The 16066-nt window shown below is 41.6% G+C and overlaps 1 protein-coding gene across 1 annotated transcript in view; it reads right to left on the bottom strand.

Moving 5' to 3' along the window:
- The window catches only part of LOC103177282 (slit homolog 3 protein), a 108467-nt gene that overhangs the window by 51610 nt on the left and 40791 nt on the right, over window positions 1-16066 (bottom strand). The window contains exons 8-10 of the mRNA XM_042340066.1: window positions 6890-6961; window positions 5780-5851; window positions 2635-2706 (exon numbers count right to left, since the gene is read on the bottom strand). Coding sequence (XP_042196000.1) covers window positions 2635-2706; window positions 5780-5851; window positions 6890-6961 — 216 coding nt within the window. The remainder of the gene's footprint in view (window positions 1-2634; window positions 2707-5779; window positions 5852-6889; window positions 6962-16066) is intronic.

Raw genomic sequence — 16066 nt, 5'->3', positions numbered from 1 at the left:
GTCAATTTAGATCTTATTTAATTCAGCAGGTAGACAACAACTGTACCAGTGTCTGATAATAATAATGATGAACCCCACCAGTAAAGACATTAGACTTTCTAACCTACCGCACCACTTACTCCCTGAAAACATACATCTGAAAAAACTAAACTTCTGTTGTAATATTTTCTTTTATTTCAGAACTGTAGCTTTGTTGAGAATTTACATTAAATCAAAAGAGAGCCTAATATTAAAGATGGTAAAATAGTTGTCCCACCAATTCTTCTCGATACTTACCCAACAACGAACCCTGAGTGACCCAGTGTTTGAAGGAAAATGTACCACTAAGCATCAGGTAGTGACATATCTCATCTTTGTCCCAAGTAAAGTCACCAAATGAGGGTTACCCAGGTACTGGAGGCAGTCTGGAGGAAAGCATCGAGGCTGCACCCCAGTGAGATGAGCTGTGAGGAACAGCTGCGTAAGCAAGGGCTCTCTTCAATCTTGAAAAGAGACATCTCAGAGGAACCTTAAGAGGTATTGTATAAACTCTATATGATCGAGTAAGTAAATCCAGAGCAATTCGTTCAGATACACAAAGTTATCAGGATAAGATAGGGCAGGCTCAGGAGTGTGAAGGACGATTCAGGACATGGACCAGAAAGTATTGCTTTACACAGAGGGTAACCAACAACTAGAACAGTTGCCAGGACACTGAACCCATTTAAGAAACAACGGATGTTACAAAGGGAAGATGTTAGGGTTGGTATTCTGTAAGTATAAAATTAAAAGGACTGAAAGTTCACCTGAAGCCTGTGTGGCAGGATCAGCACATGACTCCCAAGTTTAATACAACTTCTCAGTTCAGAAAACAATCTGAATAGAATAGAATAAAAACCCACTGAACTCATTGACAAATTTTGCTTACCTTCATAATTACACAAGTACCCCAACAAGTAATAAAATGAAGCAAAACCTTGTATTTTTAACAGAGTTTACCATCTTCCTTTTATAAGTTGAAAGATTTAGATGGGCCACGGCCCAGAATATGGGATATGAGTTCGCTTGAACAGAGAATAAGAAGAAAATTTCATTCCAGCCAGAGGCTTTACTGTTGAGGGAATGATTATCCCAGTAGCTCACTGGCCGTTGTTGACTTAAAGCTCCATAGAGATTTTTGTAAAACAAGCGGTTGGTAGTAGAAAGCCTCCAAAAAAGATCAAAGACAGTAATGAGTTTTGCAAAAGTGCATATTTTACTTTGTTTGCGTGACTCTGAGCAGGAGACAAGCTGCACCTGCACATTAACAACCTGGTCTGTAGGATTTCCCATAACTTCCAAGCGCTGCAAGCTTCATAACAATAATAACCTTGACTTTTTTGCATTTGATATAGAGCCTTATCACGTCTTCAAGACGTCTCAAATCGCTTCACAGAATATACCGTAAAGTGAATTAACTGTATATTTTGTGGGCAAAATATGGCAGCCAATTGAGCACAGCAGTGTCCCACAAACAGTCGTGGATTCAGTGACCAAATTATTATAATTTTTTTTGAAGGGATTATTAACCCCAGAAAAATGATCCGCCAATTAACTCACAACCGGATTCCTATTTACTGCTGGGTAAACAGAGGCATATGAAGTAAGGAAACTTGCCCAATATTTTGCCGTGCCCGGGAATCGAACCAAGATCCCCTCACTTGCTAAGTACGTGCTCTACTACAGGACTCCACTGAATATAAAGACAGTTCGGACCGATGTGAGATACTGTGGCTCTTCCTTTAACAAAAAACATGCACTGGGTATTTTATTCTTTGGTTAGTCTGGATGAAGCTTATTTTCAATTCTTTTTAATTTTTTGTATTATTATCATTGAATGAAGATTGAAGATCATTTTAAACAAAGGAATTTGATTCTAGTAGTTCAAAACGAAGGGCTGAGCCTCTTGAAAAATAATGAATAATTTATAAGATTAAACGACAGTTTGATTGCTTACCATCATGAAGCACTAAACCTTCTGTCCATTAGGCACGCCCATGGCAATCTTGTATGAGTCTTGTTGATAAGGGAATAGAGGGATATAGGAAAGGAGACTAGAAGGGGGTGTGGGCTCATGCGGAGTATAAACACTGGTGTAGACTACTTGGGTCGAATGATCTATTTCTGTTTGTATCATTCTATGTAGCTCTAAGTAGCCATGAGTTCCTCCCATTGATTCGAACCCTATCAAAGCCTGATTGAGGATATCAGTCAAATGAATTCATGCCTTTCACTGTGCTGGTAGCATCAGGTCAAAGCTGCCCTTCTCATTTTCTGCAATATACCTGACCCCGAGCCAAGAGCATGGGCCAACTCCCTAAGTTCTGCTAGCGCAAGTCTAAAACCAACAGCCAAGAGGTGTGGGAGAGGCTAACCACGGGATGTCAAGCCAATTCTTGTTATCGCTCCACTGTCCACACCTTCCCTATATACGCTGAATTAACACATTGCCAAAGCAACACCACCTCTCCTTAAAGCCACAGTGTCAGTTGTTTTCCAAGCAGATCAACATTTTAATGATTTTCCCATTGGGTTGAATGTGCATGACCGGGCTTGGTCATCATTCTGGCAGGATAGTTTTGCTACATGAACAACTTCAAATGAAAAGCTACTCACAGAAGCTGGAGTGATATCAGACCATCAAAGAGACCTTTGGGGAGTTCGGTAATCTTGTTCCCGTAGAGGACACTGAAAGAAAAACACAGGAAAGGCAGCATGTCTGTTAGACAGCAATGTGAAGGAAATGAGTTTCACATCAGGCATGTCAGAAAAATACATTACTTTTGAGTAGAGATGATCCATACAGATTATGGCCAGGATTTGTAAGAATAGATGTCCTCATATCTCCTGTGAATGAGTGATTGATTTAGACCAGGAAGCTACAAATTGCTGTTTCTTGCCTGCCTGTCACTCATACCCACCTGCCTCAGATTTGATTTGCCATGATTTTTGTCAGTTTCCAGTAATCTTAATAACACAGCATAACACAGCTCATCAGGAAGTGGCATTTGAAGAGACACAACTTCTGTTCAGAATATCTATTCTGTTATAAGAGAACATGATCTATTTTCTCCCCTTATTGGTCTCTCCCAGCCTGACTACCTCATGAAGCCCAGCAAACAGGATGTGTTTGCTCAAGCAAGTCCTCACCTGCCACTAGGGGGCACCTGTGAGGCATGCAGTAAACACCCCCCACCCCACACCACTTCCAACCGCTCCCCAATAGGATTATTCATTATTCATGAAATGAAATCACTGATATGCTATTTCAATAAACTTAGGTGAAAAACTAGGTGAGCACAAGGCTATACAAACTTATAGATTGTAGGTCGGACTGTGCTGAGTTAGAGGATCTCAACCTGGGTTGCAGTTAGGACTCCAAGTGGCCTGATCACCCCCAAGTTGAGGCGGGGGTGGTTGGGGGGGTAAGCAGACAGCGTTTACGCTCCTGATCATAAACAAGAGGTCCCTGTTTGAGGTATTAGGGGAACAGCCAGCACTGGAGAGTATCTAGAAAGCGGACCTTCTGTGTAGACATGACATCAGGAAGTTCCACATTACTAGCTTCAGGAATGGTAATTTATCAATCAACTTCTCCTCAATGAGGATCTCATGACACCACTGGGGTGGAACATCAGGCTACCATAAGACCTTTACAATAGCAGTGACCAACTCTTTGATCTGCTTCCCCACTAACTAACCAGGATCTACTGACTGGGCTAATCACTCCACTCAACTCCTGTAGTTTCGACTTCCTCTTTCCTTATGAAAGCTCCAAGTAAATTGGCTACAGTATGAAATATACTTCCAAAATATCACGCCATTAAGAGCTGGGAAAATAATCTGAATGGTAGTATTGTAATATTTGGATGTACTAAGACGGTTCCCTGTGTAAAGTGAATTTGGCTCCTGGTGTGGGTGTATTGTACTGGCCAGTCCTTATGACTCCTAGTCTACCATTCTGAGAAGAACAGTCCCTGTCATCACCAGTTTAAAGTACCAGACAATCCCTACAGTTGATGGTATAAGACATTGGATGTTAGACTACACCCAACATTAGTGTAATGCATTAGAAAGCCACCCAGCCATCAGTGTAATGTATAGAATCTGGACAGGTAATGGCAGGCAGTGTACTGCAGTGATTGGTGCACACAGTTCTCTGGTGCAGTGCGCTGTGCACTCGATGGAGCTGCCCTACTCAATGCCTTATTCAGTCAACAAGAGAGTGCCTGTGCTGAAGTGATGAAAGAACGTTTGAAAACTGGCTCTTAGGAAATCCTGCCAGTTATCGGGAGTGGATCTAAACATTTTTCACGGGTTATAAAGTTCAACAGTTTTTTACACATTGCAGCTGTTTTCAGGAACAGCCTGGGTCAATGCAATAAATTGTGGAGCAGATCTTTACAGATTTCTGCAATATAAGAACAAAAACCTATTATTGTTGGAGGGAGAAATTCATTTCGAACAATGTGCTTAGTTGATCGGTGCAGCGTGGCGCCGTTTCAAACCAGACCTCGGAGACACCAACGCCCGCCTGCTTTCAATCCTGGAAGGCACAAGGTTCAAGCTGCTGCTGGGTTTGATTGGAAAAGGAAGAGGAGGATTTAGAGCTGGGAACTGAAACCACACAGCAACTGGGAACTGTGGGGGCGTGCAACATGATTGGTAAACTACTGCAAAAGGAAATCTTATAAGAGGATTCCAGAGGTGCAACAAAGGAAAAGTCAAAGGGTGCCACTCTTGCCATGAGCATCAACCAATACAAAGCAACTGCCATCAAACACTAATTGCAAGCCCTGGGTTTAGTTTGAGCCTTAAGAGCCAAGATATTGTGTTAACCAGACTCCCGTCTGTGTGGTCTGTCAATGACTCAAGCCCTGGCAGAGACAACTTGACTCTTTTTAGTCCATTCAATAAATCGAATTTGCCTTGAATGCTGGGGTGGGCACCAGCATCATTAAGACAACAAATCAAACTTCACTTTGTAAGATAAGATTGAGTCACTGGCACGCAGGAATAGCAAGTTCAACAACAATGCTTCTCTTGCAGAGAGATCAATCGAACACTATCAAATGTTTTTTTTAGATACACACAAACACACTCACGCACCCAATACACACACAATCATATGCACTCATACATCAACACACATGAATACACACACACAAAAAACATACACACAGTCATGCACACAAACACACACATAATCATGCACAGACACACACATGCATATATACTCAAATATTCTCACAGACACACAAACTCATGCATGCAAACACAACAGCATCGCCCTAAGCTACATATTCATACCAGAAAAATATTTCAGGTCACAAAGAGTGCTGACCTCATGTCAGACAGACAGACGGATGGATAGATGGCAGATGGACACACGCAGTCAGACAAGACAGACAGACAGAGGCTACTGGTTTCCATTCCATACATTATATTTCAGAGCTTACAGAACATTCTCATGAACAAATTCAAAGCTCACAATAATGGGCTGATGCTACCAGATTGATTTAAAAGTTGTTTCTTTCCCCACAATATAGCATACTTTACAAACAGCACTTTAATATCCCTTACCAGAACCTACATAAAGTACAGTCATTAACACTGCGCTGGCTGGGAGGAATTACTGAGCCCAACAGAGCAAAAGCGTGGATTAATATCAGGCATGTTGCTGAAAGGTAATTAGAGTTAATACTAAACATATTGTCCAGTAAAAGTTGTGAAGGGTTCCCCCAGCACACTCCATACTTACAGTGAGCTGAGTGATCGGAGTCCCTGAAATGCATCGCCTGCGATCTCGGAGATCTGGTTCTTGCTCAGGTCTCTACAGAGAAAAGAAGTCAGAGATATCAATGTCCCTCCATTCATTTCCCTTATCTTCCCACTCAGACCCACTCGCATCCATTTACTCATTATTGCTGACTATTCACTTTTTCTCTCATCCCCTCTACCTCTATGGCCCATGTCTCCAGAACATTGTCTCCTATGTCTCACTCTTTGTCCTCCTAAGGTGTATTCCTCCCTCCCTCCTGCCCTCCACCCCGTCCTGCTCCTTTATTCACGTGTTTGTGGGACATCGCTGTACACAACATGGCTGACTTGTTTCGCCCACAAAACACAGTCACTCCACCTTACTGAATATTCTGTGAAGTGCTTCGAGACATCGCGACCACGTAATAAGGCGCTGTATCAAATGCAAGAATTATAATATTATGGTTATTATGATAACAGTCTATCCTGCCCAAAAACAAATCAGCTTCACAGATTGCTACTGGGCTTCCATGTGAATCAGGGACAAGCTTCAAGTTCCAGTTAGAATCCAAAACAATCTGATTTCAGGCAATTCGATAAACTGGTATGTGCACTTTCTGTATCAAAAATTGTCTGGATACATTTAGAGTCAACAGCAAATGCAATTACATTTTCTGAATCTGATCTGCTGAATGTCATTCCAGTTCCAGATTTGATGAGCAATGCTTCTCACTGCAGGGAACAGCCGGTCTGAGGTTGGCCACTATGAGATGCACAGAGGTTGTTCTACTTCTCCTCCTTCAAGCTCAGTCCCATTCTAATCTTTGCTGTTTCAGTGGGGGTGCCATAGCCTTGTTTACTGTTGTTGTGTTTCTCAATGAATGGGAGGGGATTAAATTGTCCACCAATATTTTCAGGGCAGAGAGTTGGATATATCTCGCAATTGGGGTCCAGATTGCGAGATTTGCAAAAAGGAAAAAATTGCAAATCTATGGGAAAAGAGCGGGGTTGTGGAACTAATTGGATAGCTCTTTCAAAGAGCCGGCACAGGCACAATAGGATGAATGACCTTCTTTCATGGTGTAAGATTCTATGCTTCTGTGATACTCACATCCGTTTGAGCTTTTTGTACTGGATGAAGGCTCCTGGACGGACATTCTTGATCAAATTTTGCTCCAAGCGTCTGTGAAGAAATAAATGGGGTAAATAAAAATATTCCAGTTTACGACTGCAAATACATTTTAATCTTCTCTCAGTGCTGTTTTGGGCAACAATTAACAGAGGTTGTTAAAGATTGTTACTCTGGAACAGTCTAGAGTTATAGTGGCACAGACTTCTGTGAGATCTGACGTCAGTCTGGCAGTCATACAGTTAGCAAAGGCCAGGGAATAATATCACAGGAAGGAACAACAAGTGAGAAATCCCCACCAGCACTATACTTGTAGACTTGCACATAGACATTTATAGGTTGGCAGTGATCTGGCAGTAATACTTTATGTGCTCTCCTCTCATTGCTCATTAGATTTTCCCTGATCCATTAATAATACAGTACTCAATATTGTCCTACTGTTATTCAGTATCCTTCCATATCCATTATTCTGTGCACTTTTCTTGGCTTGGCTCAGTTAGTACCAGTCTCACCTCTGAGTCAGGAGGTTCTGGGTTCAACCCCCATGTTGGGAATTCACATAGTCTTGGTTGATGCTACAATGCAGTGATGGTTGGGGAGGGGGGGTTGTTGCATTGTCAGAGGTGCTGTACTTCAGATGAGGCCAGGCAGTGAATCAGAGTCAGTGGAGGGGGTTTAGGAGTGATTTGACTGATGTGTATACACAAGATAAAGAATTGATCAGTTAGATGATGGATGCTTCTTCCCTCTGGTAGAGAGATCCATTACAAAAAGGGTATAGTCTTAAAACCAAGGCAGTTGGAAGTGAAATTAGGAAGCATTTCTGCGCTCTGGGACGCTATCCTGTGTGAGAGGTGCAATATAAATGTATTTTTTTGTTGCACTTGCTGTTATTTCTTCACACAGATTCATGAAGATATGGAATCACTTTGCCCCCGATAGCTATAGACGTGGAATAAATAGGATCCGTTTAAAAGAGAGATGGATGGATGCTTGGGCAGTGGGGTATGGTGAGAGGGCGATGCACTGGGATTTTGCCGGATCTAATAAACTGATAGAACAGGCTCAATGGCTAAATGGCCTCCTCCTGTTCCTTGTGTTCCAATCTGCAGGTGCTTCTTGCAAACCTGGGTCATTTTGCCTTCAGTCCAAATGACAGAACTGCTGTGGCTGAACCCAGCATCAGTCAGTGAGCAGCAGACATCACCTGGAGATGAAGCACATCTTTAAAATGATCAATGCCCTACTGTCAGCGACTAAGTGCATGAAACCCATTCAGAATCAATCACAGATTATATTTTCTGCTCCCTCGTTCCTTCACACGCAAGTTATCTGCACACACATACGTGTTCCTATTCATCAGCCTGCAGCCCAGTGTGATGCAGCATTTAAAAATGAAATGTACCAGTGAGTTTTAGCCCTCGACAACTATATTTACAAAGATGACAACGCAATTTATCTCTAAGAAGGATGGCATTGTTTCCGCAACAGATATCTTAGTTATTCTGTGCCATGGCGAACACCTTTTAGCCGAAACAAGGAAAAATGTTATAATAATACTTCTTGTATTTGATATGGCGCTTTATCACATCTTTAAGACGTCTCAAAGCGTTTCACAGAAAGTACTGTAAAGTGAATTAATTGTATATTTTTGTAGGCAATACGTGGCAGCCAATTGCACACAGCAGTTACTGTAGAATTTTGTCAATTGAATATTCTCTAAGAATATTCTCTCCCCCTCTCCCACTCCCCTGAAATTCCTGCATATCACTCACCAAACCCCTTGTCTATTCAGCAGTAATAGTATTAGCGACTGGGGATTAATTCTCACTGCTGTCATTTTTATTCACCCTCTAAATGAGGCTGTTATGCTCAGCTGAGATAGCTCCCAACCATTACCTCGATAAAAAAAGGAAAAAAAATCTCTTGAAGCCACGGGGTTAAGTACACATATTAGCACCCTGCTGTGCTGCTGTCATATCAACAGATAGATTAGTCTGAGTGAGGCAGAGGGGAAACCTGAAAACGGTATGTGCAGCTGAAGTTATAAAAGCAACATTCAATCCTCTTTAAGCTCAATTAAGCAAAACCTGCTCATGAAAATGGTCTTCGAATCGCTCCTGCAGGGACCAATTGAAGCCAGGAGTGTAAATGGCTTGAAAGTTTAGGGTAAAAGCTCTCGATTGAACCATAGAAATCTATGACACAATAGGAAGTCATTCAACCCATTGCTTTAGTGCAGCGAAGCCATCTATCCTTGTACAAATACCCTGACCTTTTCACATAGCTTCTAATGTTCAGCTTCAGCACACAGGGACACAAAGGATGAGGCAACCAGAGAAAAATAGTTGAAAATAACTAACAACAAGAAATTGTGATTTTCACACAGGATGAATGCCATGAACCAATCTCATTGAGACACGATGGAGTTTATTATGTGCAATGAGTAAACTATGTGCAAAAAAAAGCATGTGCATTTTGCTCCACACGTAAACACATATGTACATAGGGAATAGCCTAATTGACACCCCACAATAATGTAATTAACAACCAATAAAAAGGATTATACATTTACCCAGTCACTACACTTTAGAGAAAATACTGTCCTACAGTAAATACGATCCTCCCTGGGTCAACTAAGCATGATCTCTGTGGAGCTAAAATGACTCCAAGGTGACCTGCTTGGCAACAGAATCTAATCAACTCTCTGTGACAGTCTGGGTAATCCATTTCTTAAGCCAAAAGCGTCCACAGAACTCCAGGGCATTGCTGATGACAGCCTGGCTAATTGGTAGGACTTGGAGAGGCAGGCTGGTCACAAATTATTTCAAAACGTTCATTGGATTTACTCTTTTTCGGTCAGCCAGGTGTCTAACACATAAGGAAATCCACCCCCATCTTTAAGAGTATCCAAACCTGACTGGGGCAAGGATTATTGTGGCTCAACTCGTGTTAACCGTACAGCAACAACATCAACAAATTGCATTTATATAGTACCTTTCATATTGGGAGGACATCCCAAAGCACTGGAGAGCCAAGGTTTTGCTCCGAAGCTGGGGGTTGGAATAAAGAGAGAGCAAGGGGGTTGGGGGTTGGGAATGACCGAAAGCACAGTCAAAGAGTAAGGTCTTGAAATGGACATTGAAGGAGGCAAGCATAACAGTGGGTAAGGTGGTCCGAGCCAGGAAGTTTACCCGACCATGGTTTTGATAGCAAGCTATTAAGTTTTAGCTGCTTAGACTCCAACAGTCACCCAGTCACACTTAGCCTTGGCTGTTGCCAATCTTTCCAGAATTAGCTAATCACTCTCTGGGGAGAAAGTCCGCATTCCATTCCAGACACAGGAATTTCACGTGTAGGTCAGATGCATGGACTACCTCAGTCTGGTTTGGGTACTCTTAAGGATGGTGATGGATTTCCTTATGTGTTAAGACACCCGGCTGACCAAAACCAAAGTTAATCCTATGAAGTGTTTTGAAATGTTTTGACAACATGGTAAGGCATTCTATCAAAAGCAAAGATTATTATTCTTATAAATTGCACAATTAATGAAAAAAATTCCTAATTTGTTAATGAGGTAACTAAGGGCACCATTCATTAAATCGTGATGTGTGTTTATACAATACAACTTACTGAGGGCAAAGGGTAACTTTCAATGGCATCAGTTTACGTGGAGGACAACTTTCTCACGAAGTGAAAAGGAGGAATTTTAGGAGGAATTTTGTAAGGNAAAAAACACCAACTGATACACTGTGCAGGCTTCAATTTTCATGCATCTAACATTCTGGCAATATTTCATGCTGAACAGAATGGCTTTGAGAGAGAATTATTGTTGAAATCAAAGCAAGGTTAACGCTGCTAAATGTGCATTAACCTACTGCTTCGTCAAGTCAAGTCTCATCATTGCCTCTGAACTGTTTCACACCCTGCCCACATGCTGCCTCGGGTTAGCAGGGACAGGCTCCGATGTCTGACTAGTCACTGATGAAGCTTGGTGTACGTTTTAGGCAATTTCTGTGTGTTTATTCTGTCTAAGATTCAATAATGCATTTGCAAGTCTTGTTAGTAGTGCCACATTGTTACAGCAAATGTGCACTTCCAATAAAGTGACCAGATGTCCTGTCATGTCGCAACTATTACTTTTCTGCTTTAACGAACTCTCAAGTAGTGTATGTGTGTGAGAGAGAGCGCGCAATGTGTGTGGGAGACTGAATATGCATGAGTGACATGTGTGAGGAGGCGTGTGAATTAACGAAAGTAAGTATAGTGTGTTTCAGAATGAGAGCATGTTTTTGTGAATGAGGTAGTGTGTATATCAGTCATTTTAAGACAATAAGTTTCACACTATGTTTTGCTTACAATAAGCACTAACCATCTTCAGTGCTTAAAGAAACGTTATTCCTTTGAAGATATTGCCCATTTTCACCAATGATTTCAAGTGCAGTTGCATTGCTACTCATTCTGATTTTATGTTTTTAAGTCAAATGTATTGTTTGGTTGTCTACAAATACACAGTCACCACACTTAACAGTAATTCCCTTTGAAGCTCTTTGGTACATTTCCACGTTAATGCGAGGGTTATTCTGAATGAATAAATGAAACAAACTGTAAAAGAAAAGGTTTAACATCCTCAATGCTCAATCAATCTGTATAAATCTATACATAAATCTATGTTCTTTTCTCAGGTCATTATTACAGATCGGCACAAAATTTCTTTGGAATCTGTTCTTTTGAGTTGATGACATCAATTTGAGATTAAATCGCACTGACTTTCCTTCACATCAGTAATAAAAATGCTTCCTCTCTCCTGTCGGTGTGTCCTTTCTGTTTCATTCAATCAATTCCCACTCGAGCCAATCCTGACATTTAGTGTAACTCGATTACTTAGACCGGAGTGGAGTGTGGGGAGGGGGAAGGAACACAAACAAATGGAGACAGGTCAAGACTGCACTCAGCTTCTAAACAAGATAAACCCTCCACAAGCCAATCTCCTGGGGTGAATTCATTTAGAAATTATTGCTCCGCTTGCAGAGACAAATACAAACCACTTAAGCAGAGAGATAGACCAAACTGCATTTATATACTGTCTTTCCCATAAAAAGAACATCTGAAAGTGCTTGCCAATTGTAGCTATATCAGAGATCAACTTCTTTTATAAATACCATACAGAATTGGCAACACACTTGAAATCTCAGGTATCAGATGCTGCTTTGCTTTCTATAATAAATCGGAGGTGAAGAGAAGATAATCCCTCCAATAATAATAATAATCCCACCTAATAATAATCCCTCCAAAACCAAAAACAATAATAAAAATTGGTCATTTTCAATCTACGACTGTTTGTGGGACATTGCTGTGCGCAATTGGCTGCCGCGTTCGCCCACAAATATACAGTCAATTCACTTTACAGTGTGTTCTGTGAAGCGCTTTGGGACGTCCTCCCGACGTGAAAAGCGCTATATCAAATGCAAGGATTATTATTATTATTATAAGAGGATGGTGCCCTAAACAATAATGTGAAACTATTGAAGATGATTTTTTTTCTACATAGAGAACAGTCTCTGTGGTCACATCAGAGCCCTCTCAGGTTGATTACAAAACCAAAACAGGATCTGTTATCAGTAATTATTTAAATGAATGTTAATTGCTGAATGCCCATAATAATAATTGTATTTGATATAGCATCTTATCACCTCGTCAGGACATCGCAAAGCGCTTACGGGATATATATTATAAAATGGATTGGCTGCATATCTTGTGGACAAACGAAACAGCCAATTTGGGTACAGCAGTGTCCCACAATCAGCCATGGAGTGAGTGACAAATTTTATTCAGAGGTTGTTGATCAGGACTCCACAGAAACTCCCTTCTCTTCTCGAATAGTGCCATGGGATTTAAAGGCACCCCCACCCTTCCCGGACAGGCGAACTGGACCTCGGTTTAACATCTCATTCAAAGGAGACAATTGGTGTGGGAAATCTGCCATCTCTTCCTTTTTTTCTCTCCATTCTTCTCGACAGACATCTGTTGAACACCGAGTAATCTTTGCTTGAATTCCTTCTAGTTTTAGGTGAGCTTTACTCTTCAGCAATACCATTTTCCTGCAGCTCAGGGAGTCCTGTAGCTCAGTGGTTAGAGCACTCGCTTTGCAAGTGAGAGACCTGAGTTCAATTCCAGGCAGGCCAGGGCGAAACCGTGGGCAAGTTTCCTTACTCCACACAGAGCCTAATAATAATCCCTCCAAAACCAAAAACAATAATAAATTGGTCATTTTCAATCTATGACTGTTTGTGGGACATTGCTGTGCGCAATTGGCTGCCGCGTTTGCCCACAAATATAGTCAATTCACTTTACAGTATATTCTGTGAAGGGCTTTGGGATGTCCTCCCGACGTGAAAAGCACTATATCAAATGCAAGGATTATTATTATTATTATTATTATTATTATGTGATTTCCCAGGCCTCAAAACTTTCTTTTCCTCTCCCTTTGTGGACTTTTTCACTGTTTTAATTTCAAAATCAGGGTAGTGACTGCCAATGATTAGGATAGTCACTGCAACACTCCTGTGGGAGTTTGCAAATTTGACCTGGAAAAGACAATCTGGGCTGCTCACTGACACTCTGTAATCAGAGGGACACACCCGGTCCTCCACTGAATTAATCACACACCTATTCCTCATTCTCTGAAGCAGTCCAAGGCTTGTATATTTTAATCAGACACCCGGGGCTCTATCACCTGCTGAGTTGCTCACCCGTCGATCCTCCTTGGATCAGCAACCTAAGCACTTGCTTTTACAAGACACCCATTACTTCAGCAAGCCAAGACTCAGCTACATACTGAATCCCAGGCCTCCTCTGTTGCCTCAGTAAAGGCGCATGTTTTGGACTTGTTGGCAAGTTACGCTCGTGTGTTTTTAGGCATCTCCTCCTTCTTTCCCATTGATCACCATTGACACACTGCTCCTGAGCCTTCAGATGTGTTTTAATTCATTTTATTCTCAACTCTTTGCAAAAAAAACTATCACTGAAAATGTGACTGCAGAAAAATAATCAATATCAATGTTTACCAAATATCTATTGAATCTAGCCAAACAACAACATCAGCATGCATTTACGTAGCGCCCCTCACACAGGGTAGCATCCGAGAGCACTTGACTGTGGCGGAGCACCCAACAACAAGATTACATTTGTATAGCGCCTTTCACGTCGGGAGGAAGTCCCAAGGCACTGGACAGAATACAGCATTTCAGACCCGAGCTGGGGTCAGGGGGGGGAAGGGAGGGTAGGGGAGGGGGGTGTGACCGATGGCATGGTTGAAGAGGAGGGTTTTGAGGCGGGACTTGAAGGAGGCTAAGGAGGGGGTGAGGTGGAGTGACTGGGGGATGAAATTCCAGAGGTTGGGGGCAGAGTGGCTGAAGGCTCTCCCGCCAATGGTGGGGCGGGTGGGTCAGGGGACGTGGAGCAGACCAGAGCCGGCTGAGCGGAGGGAGCAGGCGGGTTGGTAGGAGGTTAGGAGGCCGCAAAGATAGGGTGGGGCGAGGCCATGGAGGGCTTTGTAAGTGAGGACCAGGACCACCCACTTATATAAACACATTTATATACAATTCTCTTTACAGTATAACTGAACACCAGTAACAGGCACGTAGTTAAACAAAAACCTTCTGCTCTCTCCCAATGTGGATGTGGAACCCACTGCTAGAAACTGTGGTTGCAGCAAAAAAGCATTAATGTTTTTAAGAGAAAACTTGATGCATACATGAGGGAGAGGGAAATGGAAGGGTGTAGGAGAGGGGATTAGGAGGGATGGAGGGCTAGATGAAGGAGCAGTTGGGCCAGATGGCTTATTTCCTTGCTGGATTACTCTATGTAGGAAGTATAAACCTCCAGCCTTTAGTTTTGGATGATCAATGAAAAGCAAACCCAGATTTTAATTACTCAAATCTCACAGAGCCTAGGAAATAGAAAGAACTTAAAAGGTGTGGCTCAGAAATGAGCTTCAGAGGATTTGCACAAAGACTATATCTTTAAGAGTAGATTGTGGCCAAAGATAGGTCAATTAAAGGATAAAGAAGCTTTTCCCACTCCCCCAACAGCTTCCTAATCCTAATTGCAAAAAAACAGCTGATCACTGCTGAGGTTCTAACCTTAATTTACAAAGAGTTCTTGCAGTTCTGAAGAGTACATCCAGAAATCCTGTTAATTTGCTGCAATTTTACTATTATTTGTCCACAAATTAGACAGCTTTGGACTATGAGAGTGTCAGGATAAACGCCAAGTCTAGACACAGAACGTGGCCTTACTGACAAGTTATCACTGAGGGAAATGGCTGAGGACGGGCACGACCACGAGACCCACAAAAAAGATGAGCAGAAATTCACAGAAAATCAAATCCAGACAGGCTCAGCCTCAAACCATGGTTTATAATGGGTGGCACAGGAAGCAAATCCAGCCTGTCATATTCTCACAACATGCAGGGCAGCATGTTATGAGAACCGTTGACACTTTTGAGTTTGCCCTTTGATGGAAAACATCTTTCAAAATTAAGTATTAGGACCTAATGTCAGACTTAGCTGCATCTACAAAAGCATAGTTTTCCCAAAAGTTTGATACATTGCCAACATCTGAAAATTAAATGTTTTACAATTTATCAAAATTTGGCATATTCTTCCTATTGCTTCCCATGTTGGGACTCATAATCTAGGCTGATGCTGCAGTGCAGTACCAGGGATGTGCTGCATTGTCAGAAGTGACAACATTCAGATGAGATGTCCTGTCTGCCTGTTCAGATGGATATTAAAGATCCCATGGCACTATTTGAAATGAGTTTCTCCCAACGTCCTGGCCAACAACCCCCCAAATAAAAAAATGATGGTTGTTTGTGGGATGATTTTGTGTACAAATTGACTGGCTTGTCTGTTTACATATACACAGTTTTTGCACTTCACAGTAAAATCATGTGAAGAGCTTTGTGACATCTCTACGCTTTATCAAATGCAAGGATTATTATTAAATATTATTGATTATTTTTCTTTTTTCTGTAATTCATTGATTAGAGAGGTTATTGGTAATTGCAGGTTCGAATGGTGATAAGGATATTTGCACAACCTTAAACAGAGAGGTTACATTTTCCTCACAATGTTATTTCCTATATAGCTTTGA

This window comes from Callorhinchus milii, unplaced genomic scaffold (genome assembly GCF_018977255.1).
Source record: "Callorhinchus milii isolate IMCB2004 unplaced genomic scaffold, IMCB_Cmil_1.0 Scaffold13, whole genome shotgun sequence".
Taxonomy (NCBI): Eukaryota; Metazoa; Chordata; class Chondrichthyes; order Chimaeriformes; family Callorhinchidae; genus Callorhinchus; species Callorhinchus milii.
This window is presented reverse-complemented; position numbering and strand designations above follow the sequence as displayed.